Below are 27,056 nucleotides of genomic sequence, written 5' to 3' on the forward strand. Positions count from 1 at the left end.
GGCAGATACCCATCTCACTGCTCCCTGAGCTTTGGCTCTCTGTACTCCAGCTTGAGCTGGGCAGACACTGTCATGTTGGGGTATCCACTAACTTCAGGGGCATGGGGGCTCCTGTTTGGACCTGACAATGGTCACACTCACTCTCAAGGCTTAAGCTCCTTCAAAGTTTCAATTTTTCAAGATGGCTGAAGCTGTTTGGGGCCCCTTAACCCCATCTAGAGCTATGTATAGAATTCTGTGGTCTCCGGGCAGTCCCACCAGGGATTCTGCAGAGTCAGTAGGACTCCTGGGCTGAGAGGAAAGCAGCATATTCATTGTACCAAAGGCTACCCCAGGAATTACATAGATCACTTCTATCATATGGCAGGTCCTGGGCCTCCAGTCAATGACAGGCAGCATCTAGGATCAGGTAGAGTCAAGGCAGACAATGGGATAGGATCGAGGCCCAGGTAGACAGTAGCATAGGATAGGACCAAAATGGACAATGGGATAGGATCGAGGCCCATTTGGTCAGTAGGATAGGGCAGGGCCAAGATGGACAAATTAATTCTTTTTTAAGCTATGCTAGTGAGGATATGATGTTAGCATCTAACCTCTACTCAGACCATGGTGTCTGCAACAGCTTCCATCTCACAGATGCCTCCTGACACACTGTATGTCTCTAGTGGACAGGCAATCCTGGCAGAGTGCCGAAAAGTGCTGAAAATGCCTTCTCTGTGACACATGTGCAGGCACATGCAGACACATGGCGACTGTGTGACAAATGTGCAGACACATACAGACACATGTCAGCGCTGTGACACATGTACAGGCACATACAAACACATGTCAGCTATGTGACACATGTGAAGGCACATGCAGACACATGTCAGCTGCGTGACACATATGTGTGCACATGCAGACAGTTATCAGATCAGCCAGTCTCCTTTTCCTCATCCAAATCATCAGCTAAAATTTAATTTACATAAAGCTTCCAAATCTCTATCTCTAGGTACAGTTCAGACTGTTCAATAGGCAGCTTTATATAAATATGAATATCTCAAGTTTATTTTCTTCCCTACATGTGGTGTTTAATTGCAATTTTGGTTAAGGCAATTATTGTTCATTAAATCCAAATTAGAACCTGCAAAATATCTGCCTTTTCCAAGCTCGTTTCCAATCTCTCTAACTCCTGGGTCTTTAATCTCTATGATGCCTGTTTGCCACCCTTGTGTCCAGAGTGGCTCGCTGGGTGATTTGGGCTCAGATGGCCTCACAAGGCTATGGTTAGCTAATCATCTAGAGGCCGGGGAATGGTCTTGCAGTGCCTCAGATCACTAGCACGTTTCTGCCAGAACTCCTGGGTTCCAGGCTGCCTGATACATCGATCTTCTGATACGTAAACTGTGTCTATGTCATGAAATAGATCCATACACCATAGTTTCAATCAAGGAAAGAGGCAGAGGTGTCTTGATGAGCCCTCTAGCAGGACAAGCTCAGTTGGTAAACATCTTGCTCTTGACCCTTTTTTCCTGTTTAAAATATAGACACGGTGTGCAAGGGTGGTGCTAGTACCTTCAGGTGCAGGGAAACATGTGCTCTGCATGGTGAGGCTCCGGGGCCCTTTGAGCTGCTACACCACTGCTGGGCCGCTCCCTTTAGACTTCCGGTTTCATCCCCAAGCCCCACTTGCTTATGTCACCGTTTTGAAGTACCTGCTAGATAGACATGCATACACGTGAAGTCTTCGGCACACAACAGTGTTCACACCAAAACAGTACTCTTGTGGAGGCTCGGTGTGCTAAACAAAAGCTCCAAGGGAAACAGATCCCTTTGCTGGGCTACAGCACAACGGAAGCCCCCATGCCTTGCACACTAGTTTGAAGTTAATATACTCCTTCCACATGAATCTAACAGATTGTAGCCTTTGAAGAGGTCAGAAATCCGCTCTCAATAGCATTAGAAGTGGCCTGTACTCCGGGGTACCATCACCTAGTGCTTTAGTCATGTCTGGAACCAGCTAGGACAAATTATTTACCTATTCTCTAATCTAGTTTCCTTTTCTGTGAAATTAATGGAATACTTTTAAACACTGATGGGATAATGCACAGTGTAAGTCACCAAAAGAAAGATACCATATTTTTCAGTTTTGTTTGGCTACAAAATTCTTTTGCAGTGGCTGAATTTGCTTACTTTTCTAGACAGAACCTCATACAAACTCTCCAAATTGTCACTATGTGTATTGTGTGTGTGTGTGTGTGTGTGTGTGTGTGTGGCTTGAGGTTAACATAATGTATCTCTCTCAATTACCCTCCACCTTATATTTTGAGACAGAGCCTCTCACTGAACATGGAGCTCACTGATTTGGCTAAACTGATTGACCAATAAGCCCCAGGGACATGCCTGATTATGAATGGGAGTTCTGGGGATACAAACTCAGCTCCTTATGCTTGCACAGCAGCATTTCACCTACTGGGTGATCTCCCCAGACATGTTTAAAGTTATATGCAAGAACCTGCATTCTTTACATTAAACTAGAATTTATATACAAGGATATAAAAGACATAAGTCATTGCAGAAGGCTTCTATTATCTTCCTTTAGGTCTACTGTAAATTTCTCCTCAACTATTACCATTTGGGCTTTAAAATTTGTCATCATTGAGTATGAATAACTCTACCTTGAGAAACATGAAAAGATGTATAATGTAATACCAAGTCTAATCTGCTCTCTAGATGAGACATAAATCAAGATTCTGAAATATCTTAAATATCTCACAGGAGATAAAACAAAAAAGTAGCAGTGAGAAAATCAGTTCAGGATCCTGGTTCCTTGGACTGAATGAAAATGACTGCTGTAGAGAGTGTCTAGGCCCTGCTCCAAATGATATGACAGACTTTGAAGATCCCCCATGGAAGACCTCACCATCCCTGGGGAGCAAAAAGGGGATGGGATAGGGAGTTAGTGGGGGGCAGGGAGGAGGGGAGGGAGAGGGAACTGGGATTGACAAGTAAAACAATCTTGTTTCTAACTTAAATTAAAAAATAGGAAAAAATGACCCCCATAGGCTCATGTATGCTTATTCCCCAGTTGACTGAACTGTTTAGAAAATTCAGCAATTCTCAACCTGTGGGTTGTGACCCCCCCTGCCCCCGTGGGGTTGCATGTCAGATATTTACATTACAATTCATAACAGTAGCAAAATTACAGTTATTAAGTAGCCACAAAAATAATTTCATGGTTGGAGGTCACCACCACATAAGGAACTGTATCAAAGGGCTGCAGCATTAGGAAGGTTGTGAACCACTGGTCTAGGAGGTGTGGCTTTGAGGTTTCAAAAGCCTATATCAGGCCCAGTGTCTCTTTCTGCCTTTCTGCCTACCTCTTGTGAGTCGGGTTATAAAGCTCTCAGTTACTTCATGCCTACACGCTGCTGCCATACTCCCTGCCGTGATAATGGACTAAACCCCTGAAACTGTAAGCAAGCCCCTAATTAAACACTTTCTTTTATAAGAGTTGCCTTGGTCATGGTGTCTCTTCACGGCAATGGAACAGTGACTAAGACAGCGCTCCTACTCATTCTTGTAACACTGTGGGGTTTCTTTTTTCTGACCAGGGCCTCCCCTTTTCTTCCGGTCATTCCAAACAACCAGACAAGTCCTCTGGAAGACAAGCTGAATAACCAGGAGCGCACCATAGCCTTTCTCCTAGAGCAGGCATTCCGCATCAAGGAGGACATCTCCACTTGTCTCCAGGGGGCCCAGGGCTTTCGAAAAGAAGAATCTCTTGCCAGGAAGTTGCTAGAAAGTCACATCCAGACCATCACTAGCATCGTCAAGAAACTCAACCAGAACATTGAGGTAGGTCCGTTTCCACGTGTCGGCATCACTGCTGAGCAAAGATTATCAACCACCAGAGGCGTTTTCCAATTATAGAAATGTGTTGCTACTGTTCCAGGGAAAGAGCTATAAGTTATATTAAAAAAATAATGGAACAAACAAAAATCTTCGCTTAACATATACTGTAATCTATTTTATGACAGTAAAGAAGGTACTTCATTATGCCAAATGTTGCACTAGTAGACTTCAGTAGTCTAAATCGTCAGCTTGTAATAATTCCAAGTAGGAGCCAACGATGACCTCCTTGAAGTCCTGTCTTCCGGCAGCCATGCTCTTCGGTGCTCTGTATTTAGACCTTCAGGTCGATGTCCCTAGGGTGGCTCTTTATTTTCTTCAAGTTCCCAGGCAAATGCTACCCTAGCCGGCAGCACTTCCTTCACACTAGAAGAGACCCCTCCTGCCTCCCAGTTTCAGCCCCCCTTAAACTCTTTTATCTGCACCTGCTACCACAACCTATCACAATCTCTGATGTCTGTTTGCCTCTTCCCAAATAGAGCCTCCATGAGCTGAGATTTTATTTAGTTCACTCTAAACCACATACCAGTCCAAAAAACAAATGATTTTTAAGATGTTAAAGGAGACAGAGTTTTGATCAAACAAAATCCCTAGACTAAACAAGAGTAAGCAAGTTTTCACTACAGGCCCTTCACTGCGACTTCTGACAGCTTTCACATCAGGAGTCTAGATGGAGAGCCTGCACTCGAGGGATGGGGCAGCATACTTCAGGCAGAAAGCTGACAAAGATGTTCAGCACTGAACTTGCCCCCATATAGTACCAGTGACACTCCAAGGCTGATTGTTTTTAATAGGATGAAACTCAAACACCATCCACGGGGTTAATTCAGTATGACTGAACTCATGTAAAGGCTGAAGGTGTTTATAAATTGGATGTTTATGTGTAGGATTAGTGGGATTCATAATGCTACTAAGAGAACGGAGAAAACTGAAAACTCACCGTGAAGTTATAAAGCCGAATGTGACAGTGGTGTTAATATACCCAGGCATGCTGGCTTGTGCCTGTAATCTCAGGATTCGGGGTAAAGACAATGGAATCACAAGCTCCAAGCCAGACTGGGCTGCATTGTGAGACCTTATCTTGCAAAATCAAAAGCTGAAAGTATTGTTTGGTGGTAGACCACAAAAACAGCATTCAAGATGTTAAGATAATCCAATTCAACATTACAAAGCAGAGACTACGAGGCTAGCTTTAGTAAATAACTCAGGTAATAACATTTTATAGGGAAATGGATGCTATTCCAATGTTTTAAAAGAAACCCAGCTCATCAACCCAGCTATTTCATTTGCATACCGAACCTAAGATATATTCAAATATGAAATAAAAGTTAACAAGCCCATGAAAGAATCGGGGGAGGGTATTTTACCACAACTGCAACAGCTCAGTGCCTGTCCCTTTTAAAAGGCAAATGTTTTTTAAGACATGCTGGCCTTGACCTGTTACTATTCAGCCTTTGCATTCCAAATGCTTGAGTACAGGCATGCATCACCATACCTAGAAAAGCATTTAAAAAAACAAACAACAAAAAAAACCAGGATTTCAGTGTAAGTTTCAAAATTAATTTACTTTCAATCAGTAAAGCAAATGTTTATGCTCAGTGCTGCTTCAATTACAGAAGATTTGTTCTAAATAGCAAAAGCAATGTTTATTCATTATCAATCATTTCAAAGTTCAGAAAGAAATTTTGAAACCTGGAAATTTTTCTCACAGTCCTACCAATCCCTACAAACACCCATAGAAATCTTTCTTTAGTCCTTGTGAGCATTCCACTTACGAGGCAGGCTATTATCAATGTAAGCACAATCTTAAAAATAAGATTGTAAACTCACATCATTACAATCTCTTTGAGTAGGGTATGAATCATGATTTGCTTAATTATTTTCTTAGTACTGAATTATGCTTGTGTATTGGATTACCTCCACAAAATGTATTGGAAGTGGAATTACTAGGATTTACTAGAGTGAAGAAAATTAAATGCTGGGCTGTTTTTTGTTTGTTTTGTTTTGTTTTTTTCTTGACAATGTCGAATAGGTATCTTTTTACGTTTAAAATGTATTTATTTATTTTTCCTTTTTTATTTAAATTATAAACAAGCATGCTTCACCTGTTAATCCCAGCTCCCTCTCCTCCTCCTCCTTCCCCTCCCTCTGTCAAATCCCCCAACCCCAATTCAACCCTCATCCCACTCCCCAGGGAGGGTGAGGTCTTCCACAGGGGATCTTCAGAGTCTGTCATTTCATTCAGGGCAGGGCCTAGGCCCTCCCCCAAGAGTCCAGGTTGGAAGAGCATCCCTCATTGTAGGATGGGCACCCAAAGTCCATTTGTATGCCAGGGAGAAATACTGATCTGCTACCCAAGGCCCCATAGATTGCCTCCTCACTGACACCCGCGTTCAGGGGGTCTAGATCAGTCTCATGCTGGCCTCCCAGCCACCTGTCGTGGGTCCAAGAGCTCCCCTTTGTTCAGGTCAACTGTTTCTCTGGGTTTCACCAGCCCAGTCTTGACCCCTTTGCTCATCAGTCCTCCTTCCATGTCAGTGGATTCCAGGAGTTCACTTCAGTGTTTAGCTGTGAGTGTCTGCCTCTTCTTCCATCAAGAACTGGATAAAGGTTCTGTTTCCAAGACTCTCCGGCAGTGGGATCACAGGCTGACACTCCCCTGGTCCATGTCTAAAATCCATATATGAGTGAGTACATACCATGTTTCTTTTTTTGTGACTGGGTTACCTCACTCAGGATGGTTTCTTCTAGTGTCATCCATTTATCTGCAAATTTCAAGATTCCATTGTTTTTTTCTACTGAGTAATACTCCATTGTGTAAATGTACCACATTTTCTCTATCCACTCTTCAGTTGAGGGGCATCTAGGTTGCTTCCAAGTTCTGGCTATTACAATGATGCTATGAACATAGTGGAACAGATGCCCTTGTTGTATGAATGTGCATCTTTTGGGTACATACCTAAGAGTGGAATTGCTGAGTCTTGTGGTGGATTGATTCCCATTTTCCTGAGGAATCTCCATACTGATTTCCAAAGTGGCTGTACGAGTTTGCACTCCCACCAGCAGTGGAGGAGTGTTCCCCTCTCTCCACATCATCTCCAGCATAAACTGTCATTGGTATTTTTGATTTTAGCCATTCTGACAGGAGTAAGATGGTATCTCAGAGTTGTTTTGATTTGCATTTCCCTGATGGCTAAGGATTTTTGAGCACTTTCTCAAGTGTCTCTCAGCCATTTTAGACTCCCCTATTGAGAATTCTCTGTTTAGTTCTATACCCCACTTTTTAATTGGATCCTTTGGTGCTTTGGAGACTTGCTTCTTGAGTTCTTTGTAAATTTTGGAGATCAACCCTCTGTCAGATGTGGGGTTAGTGAATATCTTTTCCCATTCTGTGGACTGCCTTTTTGTCTTGCTGACTGTGTCCTTTGCCTTACAGAAGCTTCTTAATTTCAGGAGGTCCCATTTGTTAATTGTTAATCTCAATGTCTGTGCTACTGGTGGTATGTTCAGGAAGCTGTCTCCTGTACCAATTTGTTGAAGAGTGCCTCCCACTTTCTCTTCTAAGAGTTTCAGTGTGGTTGGATTTATGTTGAGGCCTTTGATCCATTTGGACTTAAGTTTTGTGCAAGGCGATAGACATGGATCTATCTGCAGTCTTCTGCATGCCAATATCCAGTTATGCCAGCATCATTTGTTGAAGATGCTTTCTTTTTTCCTTTGTATAATTTTAGCTTCTTTGTCAAAAATCAAGTGTTCATAGGTGTGTGGGTTAAAATCTGGGTCTTCAATTTGATTCCATTTGGTCTACCTGTCTATTTTTGTGCCAATACCAAGCTGTTTTCAGGACTATAGCTCTATAATAGAGCTTGAAGTCAGGTATAGTAATGCCTCCTGAAGTTCCTTTATTGTATAGGCTTGTTTTGGCTATCCTGGGTCTTTTGTTTTTCCATATAAAGTTGATTATTGTTCTTTCAAGGTCTGTGAAGAATTGTGCCAGAATTTTGATAGGGATTGCATTGAATCTGTGGACTTCTTTTGGCAAGATTGCCATTTTTATTATGTTGATCCTACCAATCCAAGGGCATGGGAGATCTTTCCATTTTCTGGTATCCTCTTTGATTTCTTTCTTTAGAGACTCAAAGTTCTTGATATACAAGTCTTTCACTTCTTTGGTTAACGTTATCCCCAGATATTTGATGCTGTTTATGGCTATTGTAAAGGGTAATGTTTCTCTGATTTCTGTCTCAGCCCTTTTATCGACTATATATAGTAGGGCTACTGACTTTCTTGAGTTAATCTTGTATCCTGCCACTTTGCAGAGGTATTTATCACCTAAAGCTGGGGAAGCTGGAGGTTGGGGTCTGGAAAGACTGATGCCTTTCCTGTGTGGACAGGTCCTCTAGATGCCAGGAGCGGGTTCCTAGAAGATTGAGGGGATGGGTGATGGGCTGGGGTGATGGGGAGACCCCAGGGGGACCCAAGCTCACCTGAAGCTGGGGAAGCCAGAGGGTGGGGTGTAGAAGGATTGATGTCTCCTGTGTGGATGGGTTCTCTGGATGCCAGGAGCGGGCCCCTGGAAGACTGATGGAGTGGGTGATGGGCAGGGGTGTGTTGGTCGTAGGGAGACCCAAGCTCACCTAAAGCTGGGGATTCCAGAGGGTCTGTTCATGTATTTTGCTAATATACCTTTGGGGGTTTTATCATGTTTTAATTATGTTTAACATGATAAGCTTTTATGTAGTATGGATGATAGCAAATGGCACATTGTTAAACATTTAACAATAGGCAGCCAGTACTTTTCTGTGGCGTTTGACTCTGATATATGTGTTTCCACTGATTTCCATCAGCCCTGGTGGTGCCACAGCACACAAAGATGGCAGAGATTGCGCGGTGAGGCTTCACACTGAGGCACATGCTGACTGTCTGACATTACCTGACATCAGCGAACCCTTAGCAATAACATTTGTAATGGCTTCTTGTGCTTTTTAATCTTGTTTTTAAAGTGTGTCTACATAAAGTTAAGCCTTCAAATGTTCTGCTTTACAACTAAAAAGTAGTCAAAATTAGTGACAGCTTTTGTCGTGGTACTGTTCTGTGGTGTGTGTGTGCACGTACACACACACACACACACACACACACACACAAGCACAGCCCCCCCCAACAGATGAAGTTACATAATTGTCACCTGCATTCAGAGGGTCCATGCAGGTTCCCCAGCTGTCAGCCCATAGTCCCTGAGCTCCCACTAGCTCATGTCAGCTGTCTCTGTGGTTTTCCCCATCATGCTGCTGACCCCGCCTTTGTTCATATGATCCTTCCTCACTCTCTTCAACTGAACTCCAGGAGCTCACCCAACTCTTGGCTGTGGGTCACCCCACCTGCTTCCATCAGTTCCTGGATGTAGGTTACATAATGACAATTAAGGTAGTCACTAGTCTGACTAAAGGGAAAGGACCATTCAGGCACCCTCTCCACTACTGCTGAGAGTCTTAGCTGTAGTCATCCTATGGATTCCTGAGAGTGTCTCTAGCACCAGGATTCTTCCTAACCCCATAATGGCTCCTTCTCTCAAGATGTCTCTTTCATTGCTCTCCCCCCTCCACTCCTCTCTCAACTAAGTCTTCTCCATCCCTCGTGTTCCCATCCTACATCTCTCCCCTTCTCCCCCTCCTCCCAGTTTACCCAGGAGATCTTAACTATTTTCCCTTCCTGGAGACCTCATGTGTGTCCCTCTTAGGGTCCTCCTTTATATATAGTCTCTAGGGAGTTGTGAATTTTAGACTGATTATCCTTTGCTTTACATCTAATACCCACTTATAAGTGAGTGCATACCATATTCGTCTTTCTGGGCCTGGGTCACCTACACAGGATGGTTTTGTTGCTGTTCCATCCATTTACGTGCAAATTTCAAGATACCAATTTTTCGTTTGGGTTGCTTGCTCTTTGTTCACTAAGTAGTACTCCGTTGTGTAAATGTATCACATTTTTCCTCATCCATCCTTTGGTTGATAGGCATCTACATTGCTTCTAGTTTCTGGCTATTGCAAATAAAGCTGCTGTGAACACAGTTGAGCATATGTCCTTATAGTATGAGTGTGCATCGTTTGGCTATATGCCCAAGAGTGGTATTGCTGGGTCTTGACGTAGGTTGACTCCCAATTTACTGATCTTCATTATGATCTTCACAGTGGCTATATAAGTTTGCACTCCCACCAGAAATAGAGGGGTATTCCCCTCACTCCACATCCTCTCCAGCATAAGTTATTATCAGTGTTTTTTATCTTAGCCATTCTGATAGGTGTAAGATAGTATCTCAGAGTCATTTTGATTTTCATTTCCCTGATGGATAAGAATGTTGAGCAATTTTTAAAAGATCTTTAGGCGATTTGTATTTCTACTGTTGAAACTTCTCTATTTAGATCAGTACCCCATTTTTAAATTGGATTATTTTGTATTTTGGTGTCTCCTTTCTTGAGTTCTTTATATATTTTGGAGATCATCCCTCTGACAAATGTGAGGTTGGTGAAGATCTTTTCCAATTCTGTAGGCTGCCTTTTTGTCTTATTGATTGAATCATTTGCCTTACAGACACTTCATTTATTGAATGTTGCTCTGAGAATCTGTGCTACTGGTGTTATATTTAAGAAGTAGTCACCTGTGCCCATACATTCAAGGCTACTTCCCACTTTCTCTTCTATCAGTGTAACTGGATTTATATTGAGGTCTTTGATCCACTTGTACTTGAGTTTTGTGCATGGGGATAGATATGGATCTATTTGCATTCCTCTACATGTTGACATTCAGTTATGGCAGCACCATTTGTTGAAAATGTTTTCCTTTTTCCATTGTATAATTTCAGCTTCTCTGTCAAAAATCAGGTGTTCATAGGTGTGTGGATTAATATCAGTGCCTTCAATTCAATTCCATTGTTTTCAGCATCTAGTCAGATTTTCATGTGTTTTTTTCTTTTTTTTAATCTGGATGAATACATTGACAAATTTTCATATGATGAATCATCCCTGCATCTTCTGGATGAGGTTTACTTGATCATGTGGATGATTTTTTTTTTGGATATGTTCTGGGATTCTGTTTGTCAGTATTTTATTGAGTATTTTTGGGTCAATGTTCATGAGGGTGAAGGGTTTGTAATTGTTTCTTAGTTGTATATTTGTGTGGTTTGGGTGTCAGTATAAATGTGGCCTCATAAGAAGAGTTTGGCAATCACACACACACACACACACACACGCATATATATAATTTGTGTTTAATTTAGAAACAACATTATTTTACATATTAATCCCAGTTCCTTCTCCCTCCCATGCTCCCAAGACCCCTTCCAACCTCCATCTACTCCCTAGGGAGGGTTAGGCCTTCCATGGGGGATCATCAAAGTCCTTCATATCATTTGGAACTAGACCAAGGACATACCCCGTGTATCTAAACTGAGAGAGTATCCTTCCATGGGGAATGGGCTCCCAAAGTCCATTCATGTACTAGGGATAAGTATTGCCTCCACTGCCAGAGGCCCCATAGACTGCTCAAGCCTCCTAACTGACACCCACATTCAGGGGCCTTGGTTCAGTCCTATGCTGTTGCCCCAGCTGTCAGACTTGGGTACATGAACTCCCACCTGCTCAGGTCAGCTGTTTCTGTGGGTTTCCCCAGCATGGTCTTAACACCTTTGCTCATCACTCCTCCCTCTCTATACCTGGATTCCAGGAGTTCAGCTCAGTCTTTAGCTATGGATCTCTGCTTCTCTGCTTCCACTTCCATAAGCTACTGAATGAAGACTCTAGGATGGCATTTAAGGTAGTCATCAATCTCATTACAGGGAAAGGGTGCATTTAAGGTAGCCTCTCCACTATTGCTTAGATTATTAGTTGGGGTAATCCTTGTGGATCTCTGGACATCTCCCTAGTGCCAGATTTCTCTTTAAACCTATAATTACTTCCTCCATTAAGATATCTCTTTTCTTGCTCTCTTTCTCTATTCTTCCCCTGACACAATCTTCCCAATCCATCATTGTTCTCCTTCACCCTCTTCTTCTCCAATCGCCTTTATCTATTCTACCTCCCCTCCTAAACCCGCTGTGTTCCCAATCTGTTCAGAAGATCTTGTTTCTTTCACCTTGTCCTGGGGACCATGTATGTCTTTTTTACACTCCTCTGCATTTTCTGGCTTCACTGAAGGTGTGGATTATAGGCTGGTAATCCTTTGCTCTACATCTAATATCCACTTAAGAGTGAGTACATACCATGTTTGTCTTTCTGCTCCTGGGTTACATCACTCAGGATGGTTCCTTCTAGTTCCATCCTTTTGTCTGCAAATTTCAAGATTTCATTTTTTTTCAGCTGAGTAGTATTCCATTGTGCAATGTACCACATTTTCTTTATCCATTCTACTGTTGAGGAGCATTTAGGTTGCTTCCAGGATATGGCTATTACAAATAATTGTGCTATGAACATAGTTGAATAGGTGTCCTTGTAGTATGAATGTGCATCTTTTGGATATATGCCTAAGAGTGGAATTGCTGGATCTTGACGTAGAGTGACTCCCATTTTCCTGAAGAAACACCATACTGATTTCAAAAGTGGCTCTAGAAGTTTGCACTCCCACCAGCAATGGAGGAGTGTTCTCCTTTCTCCACATCCTCTCCAGCATAAACTGTCATTGGTGTTTTTGATTTTAGCCATTCTGACAGGAGTAAGATGGTATCTCAGAGTTGTTTTGAATTTCATTTCCCTGATGGCTAAGGATTTTGGGGCACTTTCTTAAGTGTCTTTCAGCCATTTTAGATCCCTCTATTGAGAATTCTCTATTTAGTTCTGTACCCCATTTTTAATTGGATTATTTGGTGTTCTGGTGACTAGTTTCTTGAGTTCTTTGGGTACTCCCACTTTCTCTTCTAAGAGGTTAACTGTGGCTGGATTTATGCTGAGACCTGTGATCCATTTGGACTTAAGTTTTGTGCATGACAATAGATATGGGACTATCTGCAGGCTTCTACATGCCAGCATCCAGACATGCCAGCACCACTTGTTGAAGATGCTTTCTTTCTTCCATTGTATAGTTTCAGTTTCTTTGTCAAAGATCAGGTATTCATAGGTGTGTGGCTTAATATCAAGGTTTTCATTTAGGTTTCATTGATCTACCTGTCTGTTTTTGTGACAATACCAAGCTGTTTTCAGGACAGTAGCTCTATAGTAGAACTTGAAGTCAAGGATGATGTTTCCTCCAGAAGTTTCTTTGTTGTACAGAATTGTTTTGGCTATCCTGTATTTTTTTCTGTATAAAGTTGACAATTGTTCTTTCAAAATCAGAGAAGAATTGTGTTGGGATTTTCTTGGGGATTCACTGGATCTCTAGATTGCTTTTGGCAAGATTGCCACTTTTACTATGCTGATCCTACCTATCCAAGACCATGGGAGATCTTTCCATCTTTCCTTCTTTAATTTCTTTCTTTTAAGACTCAAAGTTCTTGTCATAAATGTCTTTCACTTGTTTGGTTAGAGTTACCTCAGGATATTTTATATTGTTTCTGGCTATTGTGAAGGGTGATGTTTCTCTGATTTCTGTTTCAGCCCTTTTATCGACTATATATAGGAGTGCTACTGACTTTCTTGAGTTAATCTTGTATCCTGCCACTTTGCTGAAAGTATTTATCAGCTGCAGGAGTTCCCTGGTAGAGTTTTTCCAGGCACTTACGTAAACTATCATATCATCTACAAATAGTGAAAGTTTGACTTCTTCCTTTCCAATTTGTATCCCCTTGATCTCCTTTTGTTGTTTTATTGCTCTAGATGGAACTTCAAGTACAATATTGAAGAGGTATAGAAAGAATGGACAGCCTTATCTTGTTTCTGGTTTTAGGAGAATCATGTTGAGTTTCTGTACATTTAGTTTGATGTTGGCTGTTGGTTTGCTGTATATAGCTTTTATTATGTTTAGGTTATTCCAGATCTCTCCAAGTCCTTTTCGTGAAGGGGTGCTGGATTTTGTCGAAGGGTTTTTCAGCATCTAGTAAGATGACCATGTGCTTTTTCTTTTGCAGTTTCTTTATATGGTGGATTACATTGACAGATTTTCAAATGTGGAACCATCCCTGGAATGAAACCTACTTGATCATGGTGGATGATTTTTCTGATGTGTTCTTGGATTCGATTTGCCAGTATTTTATTGAGTATTTTTGCATCAATGTTCATGAAGGGTATTGGTCTGTAGTTCTCTTTCTTAGTTGTGTCTTTATGTGGTTTGGATACCAAGGTAATTGTGGTCTCATAAAAAGAATTTGGCAATTACCCTTCTGCTTCTATTGTGTGGAACACTTTGAGGAGTATTGATATTAGCTCTCCTTTGACCTTCTGGTAGAATTTTGAAATGAGACCATCTGGCCTTGGGCCTTTTTTGGTTGGAAGACATTTGATGACTGTTTCTATTTCATTGGGGGTTATAGGTCTATTTAAATTGCTTATCTGTTCTTGATTTAATTTTGGTAAGTGGTATCTTTCCAGAAAATTGTCCATTTCCTTTAAATTTTCCAATTTTGTGGAGTACAGGTTCTCAAAGTATGACCTGATTACCCTTTGTATTTTCTCAGTGTCCCTTGTTATGTTCCCTTTTCATTTCTGATTTTGTTAATTTGCATGTTCTCTCTGCCTTTTCATTAGTTTGGATAAAGGATTGTCTATCTTGATTTTCTCAAAGAACCAACTCTTTGTTTCATTGATTCTTTGTATTGTTTTCTTTGTTTCTACTTTATTGATTTCAGTCCTCAATTTGATTATTTCCTGGATTCTACACCTCCTGGGTGAGTTTTTATTCTAGAGCATTCAGGTATGCTGCTAATTGTCTAGTGTTGCTATTTTCCAGTTTCTTCATGTGGGCACTTAGTGCTATGAACTTCCCTCTTACCACTGCTTCCAAAGTGTCCCATAAGTTTGTGTATGTTGTGCCTTCATTTTCATTGAATTCTAGGAAGTCTTTATTTTCTTTATTTCTTCCTTGACCCGAGTGATGCATTGTTTAATTTCCATGAGTTTACAATTAGTACTATTGTTGAATTCTAACTTAAACCATAGTGATCTGATAAGATACAGGGGATTATCCCAATGCTTTTATATCTGTTGAGGTTTGCTTTGTTACTGAGTATGTTATCAATTTTAGAGAAACTTTGATGAGGTGCTGAGAAGAAGGTATATTCTTTTGGTTTTGGGTGGAATGCTCTATAGGTGTCTGTTAAATCCATTTGCAACATAGCATGTTAGTTACCTTATTTCTTTGTTAGTTTTCTGTCTGGCAGACCTGTCCTGTGGTAAGAGTGGGGTGTTGAAGTCTCGAATGTAGTAATGTTTCTTTTATAAATGTGGATACCCTTGTATTTGGGGCATAGATATTTAGAATTGAGACTTCATCTTGATGGATTTTCCTTGTGATGATTATGAAATGCCCTTTGCCATCTCTTTTTATTGCCTTTAGTTCGAAGTCTATTTTGTTAGATTTTAGGATAGCTACACCAGTTTGTTTCTTAGGTCCATTCAATTGCAAAATCTTTTCCCAACCCTTTACCCTGAGGTGATATCTGTCTTTGACTTTGAGGTGTGTTTCTTGTACATTTCTTGTGTGTCCTGTCTTTGTATCCACTCTGATAGCCTGTGGCTTTTCATAGGTGTATTGAGATCATTGATATTAAGAGATATTATGATCAATAATTGTTAATTCCTATTATACTTGATTTTGTTGGTGCTGGTGTTTCTGTGTTTCCCTTCTTTTGGGTTTGCTTAAGTGAGGTTATCTGTTGCCTGCATTTTTGTGGGTAGAGCTCACTTCCTTGGCTTGGAGTTTTCCTTCTAGTACTTTCTGTAGGGCTGGATTTGTGGATATGTAGTCTTTAAATCTGTTTTTGTCATAGAATATCTTGTTTTCTCCATCTATGGTGATTGAAAGCTTTGCTGGGTATAGTTGTCTAGGCTGGCATCTGTGGTCCCTTAGTGTCTGCATAACATCTGTCCAGGACCTTTTGGCTTTCAGAGTTTCCATGGAGAAGTCAGGTGTAATTCTGATAGGTCTGTCTTTACATGTTACCTGACCTTTTTCCTTTTCAGCTCTTAATATTCTTCCTTTATTCCTTTTGTTTAGTGTTTTGATTATTATATGGTGAGGGGACGTTTTTGGTCCAATATTTTGTTGGTTATACGTGCATCTGTAGTTCCTTTCATTTACCCAGATTTACCATTTCTAGAATTCCCTAGGTTTGGGTTTTCTTTAATGACTCTATTTGAATTTTCAAGTCTTGGAGTGTTATCTTCACTTATTTTCTTGACTTTCTTTAAGGGGTTTATTAATTTCTTCCAAATCTTTGTCTTTCCCTCCATTTCTTTAAGGGAATTTTTCATTTCCTCTTTAAGGGCTTCTATTATCATTTTTAAGGTCGTTTTCTTCTGCTTCACCTGCGTTGGGAAGTTCAGGTCTTGCTTTTGTTGAATCACTAGTTTCTGGTGCTGCCATACTGCTCTTTATGCTGTTGAATGTGTCCTTACACTGCTGTCTACCCATCTCTTCCTCCATGTGCAGGTAAGGCTTTTGGCTCCCGTGGTCACTGATTAAGACAGGGGTGGTTGGATGGGGGTGGGGAGGATGCTACTGTCTGGTTACTGGGGCTGCAGTAGATCGTTTGAGGCATGGAATGTGTCCCTGTGGGCTAGGGCCTCGAGAGCAGGGCTATTCAGCCGGGAGCTCAGACACTCACCTCTTCCTCCAGGTTGTAGGTGACTCTTTAATTGTTCTTCGAGACAGGGTCTCACTGTGTCACTCTGGATGTCCTGGATCTCTCTATCAACCAAGCTGGCCTTGAATTCACAAAGATCCACCTGATTCTGTCTCCTGAGTGCTGGGATGGATGCTGAAATTAAAGGCATGCGCTACCACACCTGACTCATATCTTGTCTTTACTGAAGGAAAAGCAATGCAAAAGACAAAACCAAAAATATGTTTTTGACACTTACTTTTAAAAGTATACTTATATTTTATTAAACCTTTCAAAATTTCATACATGATTCACTCTCGTTTCTCCCCATAAGTCTTCCTACATACATTCCCCTTCCTCATGCCATCCCAACATTTTTATCATTTAAAAAAATGTAAGCCCAACTTATGTCCAGTTTGTGCTGTCCGCACGGGCACAGGCCACCCCTGGGTTGTGTTCAGCCAGCTCTACAGAAATGGGCTGTCCTTTCTCGGGAAGCACCTGCAGCGCTTCTGACAACCGTGCCTGCTGTTCAGGGTTCTGTGCTCATGGATGGTCCCAGTCTGTCAGCTGAAAAAGCGGGGGAAATATTTTTTATTCCTATCATCCACTTTTAGGAACTCCCTTAGTCTGGTAAAATTCATCAGGTTTAAGCGCGGTTCGGGCATTTGTCTCATCTTTGTGTGCTGTGGCACCGCGAGGGTTGATTGGAATCATACTGGAAACGTTGACACCATGAGAGGAGTTGCAGCAGCGCTCTCTGACCACCAGCTCTCAAACCTGACACGGAGGTTATTCTTAAATGTGAGTGCTTGGCCTTATCTAATGCCTGTCCCGCTAGCTCTCATAACATACATTAACCTGTTTCTTTTCATCTACATTTTGCCTCAGGGTTTTTTGTTTTTGTTTTTGTTTTTGTGTTTGTGTTTTACCTTTCTTTAATTCTGTATGTCCTACTCAGTGTCTGGCTGGGTGGCTCTGGGCATCTCCCTTTTTCCTCCCTGTTCTCTTCTCTTCTCTCCCTGAGCGTAGATTCCTCTTGTACTTATTCTCTCTGTCCACCAGCCCTGCCAATCCCTCTATTGCCTAGCCATTGGTCATTCAGCTTTTATTAGACCAATCAGGTACTTTAGGCAGGCAAGGTAAAGCAGCAACACGTCTCTACATCATTAAACAATGGCAGCATAAACAAATGCAGCACAGCTTTACACAGTTAAAGTAATATTTTACAACAGGGAGTCAAACGCCGCAGACCAGGGATTTTCTCTCAGAAAAATACTGGTTGCTTATTGTTAAATGTCTTTCTAAACTCAAATGTCTCCATAAATCATAAATGATTTGTTTTTCCCAAAGTACTATGCTCTTTCTTTTTTCAACTTGCTTATCAGTGTACACTGAAGTTGTTTGTCAACTAAAATAATACTTTTAATGGATAGGTATATTTTTCATTTTTAAGTTAATAGTTTCCAATTGGTGTAAAATATTTTTAAAACCACTATTCTCAGTGCTACCAACATGCTACTATATTTTCCTACTTCTATAGGAAAATGCTAGAACACATTTGAGATATGACTAATAGGGATAAAATCTGAACACACATATGATGTAAGTCTTTTATCATCTCTAAGAAATGTAGAGTAGACCCTTTCAAAATGTCTAGTTTGGGTTTTGTCTCCTCCATTATTTGATGACTTCTTTTAGATTTTTTTTCGTGTGTGTGTGTGTGTGTGTGTGTGTGTATGAAGCCTCTACCCTAGTGGGTTTCCACATGACCGCTCAAATGTCCCTTAGAATTAGCTTTTGCACTGCTTCTGTTACCCTCTGTCAACTCAGGATCATGGATCCAGCTAGGAAATCAGAAACAATCGCCTGACACATCCTTAGACAACTTATCCACATATTCTGCATCTCATACTCCACCTAGTGCCCTGGAGGAAACGTCATTGTTGTAATTAGCATCCTGTCACCCTCCAAGCTACTATTCAATAGGACAAATTAAATATAAAAATAAAATAGCTCTCCCTGTGGTCCTTTGCATTCACCACCTCTCCTTCCTTCTCTTCATCCATGGAAATTGTTTCTGTTTCCTGTGTTCTTGTGAGGTTTTAATCCCTTCAATCATCTATTACTAGTTGCACAAAGTTTCTGGATTTCAACTAAAGTCATTTTCTGGATGTGGTGGTGCATGCCTAGAAACCCAGTACTCAGAAGTAGAGAAACAGTGCAATTGCCACAAATTTAAGACCAATCTAGATTACATGAGGGACTAACAGACCAGCCATAACTACATCTATGTAGGGATACTTATACACACACACACACACACACACACACACACACATACACACACACACACACACACACACACACACACACACAGAGTAAAAGCAAAACCTGAAAGAAGAGGAAAACAGACAGGGAGAGGAGAGAAAGGGGAGAAAGAATAAAGGAAGAAAAAGAATAAAGAAAGAACACCATCAAAATGCTTATTCTAAAACCACTAACTTTCCTTTATACGATATGGATGCTTCTCTCTTTAGGGAGCATCTAACGTATAATTAAGGCTACCTCCTGTTTCTAAGACAATGTATTTCCCGTCAATACCTCACATGGTTAAATGGAATAATTATAAACAGGGATGCTTTCCTATGGGAAAAAAAGAATTAGATGTCCCTCCCCATATGTCTTCCCTTATCCTTCTTCCCTTCTCCTTTCTATTCAATCCTCCTGTTTCAGTCTCTACCATGTCTCTTCATAGCCATATATTTTATTACCTCCTCTTTGAGAGATCCTACCCTCCCTCCTAGACCCTTACCCTATCCCTAACATTTGTGGTTATATGGATTGTAGCATGCCTATTGAATAATACTACATTTGTCTTTTGGGGGCTGTTAACTCATTGAGGACTTTTTTTCTGTTTCCATATATTTACCTGAGAGTTTCATGATTTTTTTATTTAACAGATGAATAATATTCTATTGTGTAAAGGTACATTTTCATAACATATTCACCTATTGATGAACATCTAGACTGTTTCCTATTTCTGGATATTGGGAATAGAGCATCAATGAACATGGTTGAGCAAATGCCTCTTTAGTAGGATGCAGAGTCCTTTGGGTATGTTTCCAAGAGTGGTGTAGCTGGATCTTGAGGTAGCTCTGTTCTTAGCTTCTTGAGGAACAGCCATGCTGATTTTCACAGTAGGTGCCAATATTTTTTAAATTGAGAGATTTCACATAAAGCCTGGTTGTTTAGCTAGTGTTCAAAAATTACTGGGACTTCATTAACTCCTGGAAGTGCTCAACTAGAACTATATCAACCGCCCTCAGCTAATACAACTCTGTCTCCATCTCTCTGTCTCTCTTTCTGTCTCTCTGTTTCTGTCTCTCTCTGTCTCTGTCTCTCTGTCTGTCTCTGTCTCTATCTGTCTCTGTTTGTCTCTGTCTCTCTCTCTGTCTCTCTGTCTCTGTCTGTCTGCCTCTCTCTCTCTCTCTCTCTCTTCCCCACCTACTTGACCACAATATGAATTTTAGTAATGATCTGTTATCCTAAGTATTGGGAAACTAATGATGGTGTTAACTCAAAATTACAGATCCTAGAAGACCAAATAAGGATTCGAGACCAGGCAGCCACAGGAACCAACTTTGTGGTCCAGGATCTAAGCATCAAACACCTGCAGGGAGTTGGAGACCTTCGAGGAAGAGTAGCCCGGTGAGTGGTGTGGGTAGCTAATGGTTACCACCAGACACATTTACCTATGGGATTTCTCTCAGAGGACTTCACATTTTAAAAGATAAGCTGCCAATTTATATCAAACTAACTGAATGACCTGCAGTGAGAAGTTGTCTCATAAAACTTTGAAAGTCCAATGCTTGCTTTCAGTTCCACAAACTTACATAGAATGTCCAGTTTTGGGCTAGTGGAAGTGACCAGAGTCTTGTCTTTACAGCATTCAAGTGCCCAGATGCCAACAGTTACATCTGGAACACCCACATAAACACACAAAATCCCCAAACATGTTACATTCTGAGAAATAAAGCATTTAAAATGTGCAATGATTATGTCCAATTAGCCAAACAGACAGAGTACTGTGTAGTATCTTTGGCAGGAGATGTTTAAATCAGGAGTTAATAGTGTATGAACCAGGAAAAAACCCTCTAGATAATGACAATAGTAGAAACAGTGACAGACAGATCAGAAGTTAGGTGATGAGAATGGCCTGGTCTGACAGTCGCATGAGAAATTGCGTGTGAGTGGATTCGCATGGGTGTCTTCCACCTCTATGTCTTCTGCCTGGTCTATTTCCTTGTTCCTTGAATTTTCCACCTTCATCTTATTCTTTCCAAAATTCAAATTACAATAAGAGAATTAGGTGACTGCCATCACAGTCAAACTTCTCTTAGTCTATTGATGCAGCTGTCACAGAATACCTGAAACTGGGTATTTGTTAGAGCAAAAACTCAAGTGTGTCACAGTTTCAGAGGCTGGAATTTCATGCTCCAGGACAGCAAGTTGTCTTCTGAGGGCTTAATCTTCCAGGGAATAAACAGTGCTCTTGTGTGGCAGAGACCTGAAGAGGTCCATGAAGGCCTTAACTCGGTTCATCTGGGATGAGCTCCAGTGGTCCACCACCTGTCAGCTCCCTCACCTCCTAATTCCACCACCTGTCAGCTCCCTCACCTCCTAATTCTACCACCTGTCAGCTCCTCACCTCCTAATTCTACCACCTGTCAGCTCCCTCACCTCCTAATTCCACCACCTGTCAGCTCCTCACCTCCTAATTCCACCACCTGTCAGCTCCTCACCTCCTAATTCTACCACCTGTCAGCTCCTCACCTCCTAATTCTACCACCTGTCAGCTCCTCACCTCCTAATTCTACCACCTGTCAGCTCCTCACCTCCTAATTCCACCACCTGTCAGCTCCTCACCTCCTAATTCTACCACCTGTCAGCTCCTCACCTCCTAATTCCACCACCTGTCAGCTCCTCACCTCCTAATTCCACCACCTGTCAGCTCCTCACCTCCTAATTCCACCACCTGTCAGCTCCTCACCTCCTAATTCCACCACCTGTCAGCTCCGTCACCTCCTAATTCCACCACCTGTCAGCTGTCTCACCTCCTAATTCCTAATTCTATCACGCTGACAGCACTGAGATTTGGGAAGATACAGAGCTACACAAGAATATCTATTCTAGGATATCTATTTTGTCAGTTCAGTAAAATGCCTTCATACCCAGAAATAGTGACACATACCTTTAATCCCAGAACTCCATAGAGAGAAGCAGGTGAAACTCTGAGTTCCAGGATAGCCTGTTCTACACAGTGAGTTTCATGGCATTTAAGGTTGCAATCTCAAAACAACCGAAAGCAAAACCCACAGCTCATTCAAATCATGCATCCTTTACCATATGCCAAGCTGAGATTCAGCAACTCAGTCCCCCTCGGTAGCTCTTTTACCTGGCAAAGCACCGCTATCGTGAGGACAGCACGGTCCTGAAAGCCTGCTGTGTTGTGATGTTGTCCAAACGGCCCTGCCAGAAGAGACGGCTCCAGTACTCAGGATGGGATTCTGAAAGATGTGTAGTAATGAACTAGGAAAGGTGGGAAAGACACTTTAGACAAGAGGAAAAGCGTGTGGAAATAACGAAGGGGCGGCATGTTCCAAGGCCTGCCCAAGAGAAGATACTCTGGTCGTGATTTTCTGGAGCATGCATCCGAGCAAAGATGGGTGCTGGTGATAAAGAAAAATGAGGGACTCATGGGCTGAAGTAAAGAGGTTGGACTTGTGTGTAGAAGGTTGTAAATAGCCATAGAGGATTTTAGGTGAGGAGGTGATGAATTTGGTGGCATTCTAATAACATCTCAATTGGTGCTGCACATAGAAAGAGGCACAGAGGTCAGAGGCAATCTGCTGCAGCAACCCAGGGCAGAGGTAGGTAGGGCCTGAATTAAGTCACTAACCACGGATGTCAGTGCAGAGGGCAGACACGGGAAGATCAGCCTCGATATTTAATTTTAATAGTTAATACTTAATTGAAGTTCCAAGTCCTTGAATTTTCCCTTCTTCCCCACTCCAATGTATTGGTAGTTTAAAAGCAAATGCTTCCTGTGAAGTGAATTTCTCACCTCGTACAGTTTCCTCTGAGAGTAAAAGAGAGCAGGTGAGTGTGCACAGGGCTCACAGAGCAGGTGAGTGTGCACGAGCTCACAGAGAAGGTGAGTGTGCACAGGGCTCACAGAGCAGGTGAGTGTGCACAGGGCTCACAGAGCAGGTGAGTGTGCACGAGCTCACAGAGAAGGTGAGTGTGCACAGGGCTCACAGAGCAGGTGAGTGTGCACAGGGCTCACAGAGCAGGTGAGTGTGCACAGGGCTCACAGAGCAGGTGAGTGTGCACAGGGATCACAGAGAAGGTGAGTGTGCACAGGGATCACAGAGCAGGTGAGTGTGCACAGAGCTCACAGAGCAGGTGAGTGTGCACAGGGCTCACAGAGCAGGTGAGTGTGCACAGGGCTCACAGAGCAGGTGAGTGTGCACAGAGCAGGTGAGTGTGCACAGGGCTCACAGAGCAGGTGAGTGTGTACGGGCTCACAGAGCAGGTGAGTGTGCACAGAGCAGGTGAGTGTGCACAGGGCTCACAGAGCAGGTGAGTGTGTACGGGCTCACAGAGCAGGTGAGTGTGCACGGGCTCACAGAGCAGGTGAGTGTGCACAGAGCAGGTGAGCGTGCACAGAGCTCACAGAGCAGGTGAGTGTGTACGGGCTCACAGAGCAGGTGAGTGTGCACAGGGCTCACAGAGAAGGTGAGTGTGCACAGAGCTCACAGAGAAGGTGAGTGTGCACAGAGCTCACAGAGCAGGTGAGTGTGTACGGGCTCACAGAGCAGGTGAGTGTGCACAGGGCTCACAGAGAAGGTGAGTGTGTACGGGCTCACAGAGAAGGTGAGTGTGCATGGGCTCACAGAGCAGGTGAGTGTGCACGGGCTCACAGAGAAGGTGAGTGTGCACAGGGCTCACAGAGCAGGTGAGTGTGTACGGGCTCACAGAGCAGGTGAGTGTGCATGGGCTCACAGAGCAGGTGAGTGTGCACAGAGAAGGTGAGTGTGCACAGGGCTCACAGAGCAGGTGAGTGTGCACGGGCTCACAGAGAAGGTGAGTGTGCACAGGGCTCACAGAGAAGGTGAGTGTGCACAGGGCTCACAGAGCAGGTAAGTGTGCACAGAGCTCACAGAGCAGGTGAGTGTGTACGGGCTCACAGAGAAGGTGAGTGTGCACAGAGCAGGTAAGTGTGCACAGAGCTCACAGAGCAGGTGAGCGTGCACAGAGCTCACAGAGAAGGTGAGTGTGCACAGGGCTCACAGAGCAGGTGAGTGTGCACAGGGATCACAGAGAAGGTGAGTGTGCACAGAGCCAACAGGAACGCTACAGCTTGTAGCAGCAGCTGCAGGTGGCCAACCTCCTGCTATGTTTGGCTCTTTAGGACAACAAGGCAAACCTGTATTTTAAAAAATGATAAATCATGCTGATCTGTGATTAAAAGCGAATTGTGTACTTTGAGACTGGAAGTTGAGAGAGGATTCTATTGCTTATACAGAACAGAATAAAGACATTTTCTCACTTCTCTCCCAAGGTATCTCAGTGCCAATGGAAAATTTAAAATGAAAACAAAACTTCCATTTTTAAATCTTGGGGTTTGTCACAAGAACTTGTTAGTGATTTCCTCCAAATTGAAGAATTCCCTGCTGCATGGATGGATAGATGATAGATTGGAGAATATACCTCACGAGGGGAATTGCCCAGAAATAAGAAGGAAGAGTCTGAACTAAAAGTCTCCCAGCTTCAAAGAAACTAACAGTAGCCAGGAAGTGATGGTACATGCCTTTTATCCCAACACTTAGGAGGCAGAGGCAGGTGGGTCTCTGAGTTTGAGATCATTGTGATCTACAGAGTGAGTTCCAGGACAGCCAGGGTTGTTTCACAGAGAAACCTTGTCTCAAAAGGAAGACAGAGAGAGAGAGAGAGAGAGAGAGAGAGAGAGAGAGAGAGAGAGAGAGAGAGAGAGAGAGAGAGAGAGAGAGAGAGAGAGAGAGAGAGAGAGGAACAAAACTAACAGTAAATGAAAGCTGCATGAACTTGTATGTTGGCCAAAGGCAGCGTTAAATATACAATGAGTTACTTTTCTCTTTAGAAGATGAACCCATTAGGATGATGCTTACCAAAATGTCTTAGAGTTGTAAATCAGAAGAGCTTGTGGAAATGGTCTTAGGAGGCTTAATTACCTCACTCAAATGTCTACATCAAAAGCAGAGATAATGCCACAGAGTCTCTAAAGACTTCCAGCTTTGTCTCTAGAGAGAACCAGGACAGGCAGGGAGAGGCAAGAGCAGTCCCACCGCACAGTGACCACCCTCTCCGGGAGGAGATACCTCACTATCATCCACAAGGCTCCTGAAGCATCTAGTGTTCACCCTATATTAACTGTAATTTTTATTCCTTATTTACTCTATGGTAATGTTTGACTTAATAAATTAAGTCCAGAAGAGATTAAAAACAAAATTTAAATTACAACAGTATACTTGAACAAAGTTAAGTGAATGTGGGATGGTCCTGAAAAGAATAGGGAAATGTCTGTCATATTTAAATGGAAGAAGAGCTATCTTAGTGAAGCTACCTTCCCATGGGTGACAAGCAGGTGCCATCAGAAGAGTGCAGGCCTTCCCTCGGGTGACAGGGAGTCAGGCGCCACCAGAAGAGCACAGGCTGTCCTACAGGTGACAGGGAGTCAGTCACCACCAGATGAGCACAGGCCTTCCCTTGGGTGACAGGGAATAAGGGGCCAGCACAAGAATGAGATGCACTTGAGTCCTTCTGGTCAGACAACAAATAAAAGAAAAATGCTGTCTTAAGTCATTCTCCACAAATGTGAAGGCAGACAGTCTTCTTTAGACACTTAAGTATTTGAGTGTATTTAAGCTCATCTATTAAAATCAGAAGAACAAAATCTGGCCAGCCAAGAAATAATTTGAAATTAAAAGAATTTGGGGAAGCCAACCTACTATGCCAGATTACGTTCACTCATCATGGGAGGCCCTACTTGTGAGGAGAAGTGGACTGGGGGTGGCTTGGGGTGAGGCAAGGGGAGATGGAGGAGGGGTGGGAGGGAAAACTGTGACTGGAATGTCTACAGTTGAGGTGGCAGATGTAAAAAGCCAGCAGTTCCAGTCTGCTGTGGCTTTTGAAGTAATTTATTTTAGAAATAAATATTCCTGCAGTAACACTGAACCTCTTAGAAGAGAAAGTGGGTGGTACCCTTGAACGAATTGGTACAGGAGACAGCTTCCTGAACATAACACCAGTAGCACAGACAGTGAGATCAACAATTAATAAATGGGACCTACTGAAACTGAGAAGCTTCTGTAAGGCAAAGGACACAGTCAGCAAGACAAAAAGGCAGCCCACAGAATGGGAAAAAATATTCACTAATCCCACATCTGACAGAGGGTTGATCTCCAAAATTTACAAAGAACTCAAGAAGCAAGTCTCCAAAACACCAAAGGACCCTATTAAAAAGTGGGCTGCAGAACTAAATAGAGAGTTTTCAATAGAGGAGTCTAAAATGGCTGAGAGGCACTTGAGAAAGTGCTCAACATCCTTAGCCATTCGGGAAATGCAAATCAAAACAACTCTGAGATACCATCTCACTCCTGTCAGAATGGCTAAAATCAAAAGCACCAATGACAATTTATGCTGGAGAGGATGTGGTGAAAGGGGGACACTCCTCCATTGCTGGTGGGAGTGCCAACTGGTTCAGCCACTTTGGAAATCAGTATGGAGATTCCTCAGAAAAATGGGAATAAACCTACCACAAGACCCAGCAACTCCACTCTTAGGCATATATCCAAAAGATGCCCATTCATACAACAAAGATGTCTGTTCCACTATGTTCATAGCAGCATTATTTGTAATAGCCAGAAGTTGGAAGCAACCTAGATGTCCCTCACCCGAAGAGTGAATAGAGAAAATGTGGTACATCTACACAATGGAGTACTATTCAGCAGAAAAAAATAATGGAATCATGAGATTCTCAGGCAAATGGATGACACTAGAAGAAACCATCCTGAGTGAGGTAACCCAGTCACAAAAAGAGAAACATGGCATGTACTCTCTCATATATGGATTTTAGACATAGATCTGGGGAGTGCCAGCCTACAATCCTATGGCCAGAGAGTCTGTGAAACAGAAACTTCATTTAGTGGCTGATCCAAGAAGAGGCAGACTCCCTTGGTTAAGTACTGAGCTGAACTCAAGAAAGCCAGTACCAGAGAGGGAGGACTGATGATCAAAGAGATTAAGACTGGGCTGGTTTAACCCCCAGAAACAGCTGACCAGACAAAGGTTAACTCTTGAATCCCAGGCATCAGCCTGG

General features: G+C 42.4%; 1 protein-coding gene across 2 annotated transcripts in view; it reads left to right on the plus strand.

The window, feature by feature from the left end:
• The window catches only part of Fam81b (family with sequence similarity 81 member B), a 94,828-nt gene that overhangs the window by 12,465 nt on the left and 55,307 nt on the right, over nucleotides 1-27,056 (plus strand). For both annotated transcript variants that reach the window (XM_040729059.1, XM_040729058.1), the window contains exons 4-5: nucleotides 3,594-3,837; nucleotides 20,226-20,344. In XM_040729059.1, coding sequence (XP_040584993.1) covers nucleotides 3,594-3,837; nucleotides 20,226-20,344 — 363 coding nt within the window. The remainder of the gene's footprint in view (nucleotides 1-3,593; nucleotides 3,838-20,225; nucleotides 20,345-27,056) is intronic.

This window comes from Mesocricetus auratus, unplaced genomic scaffold (genome assembly GCF_017639785.1).
Source record: "Mesocricetus auratus isolate SY011 unplaced genomic scaffold, BCM_Maur_2.0 Super-Scaffold_100020, whole genome shotgun sequence".
Taxonomy (NCBI): domain Eukaryota; kingdom Metazoa; phylum Chordata; class Mammalia; order Rodentia; family Cricetidae; genus Mesocricetus; species Mesocricetus auratus.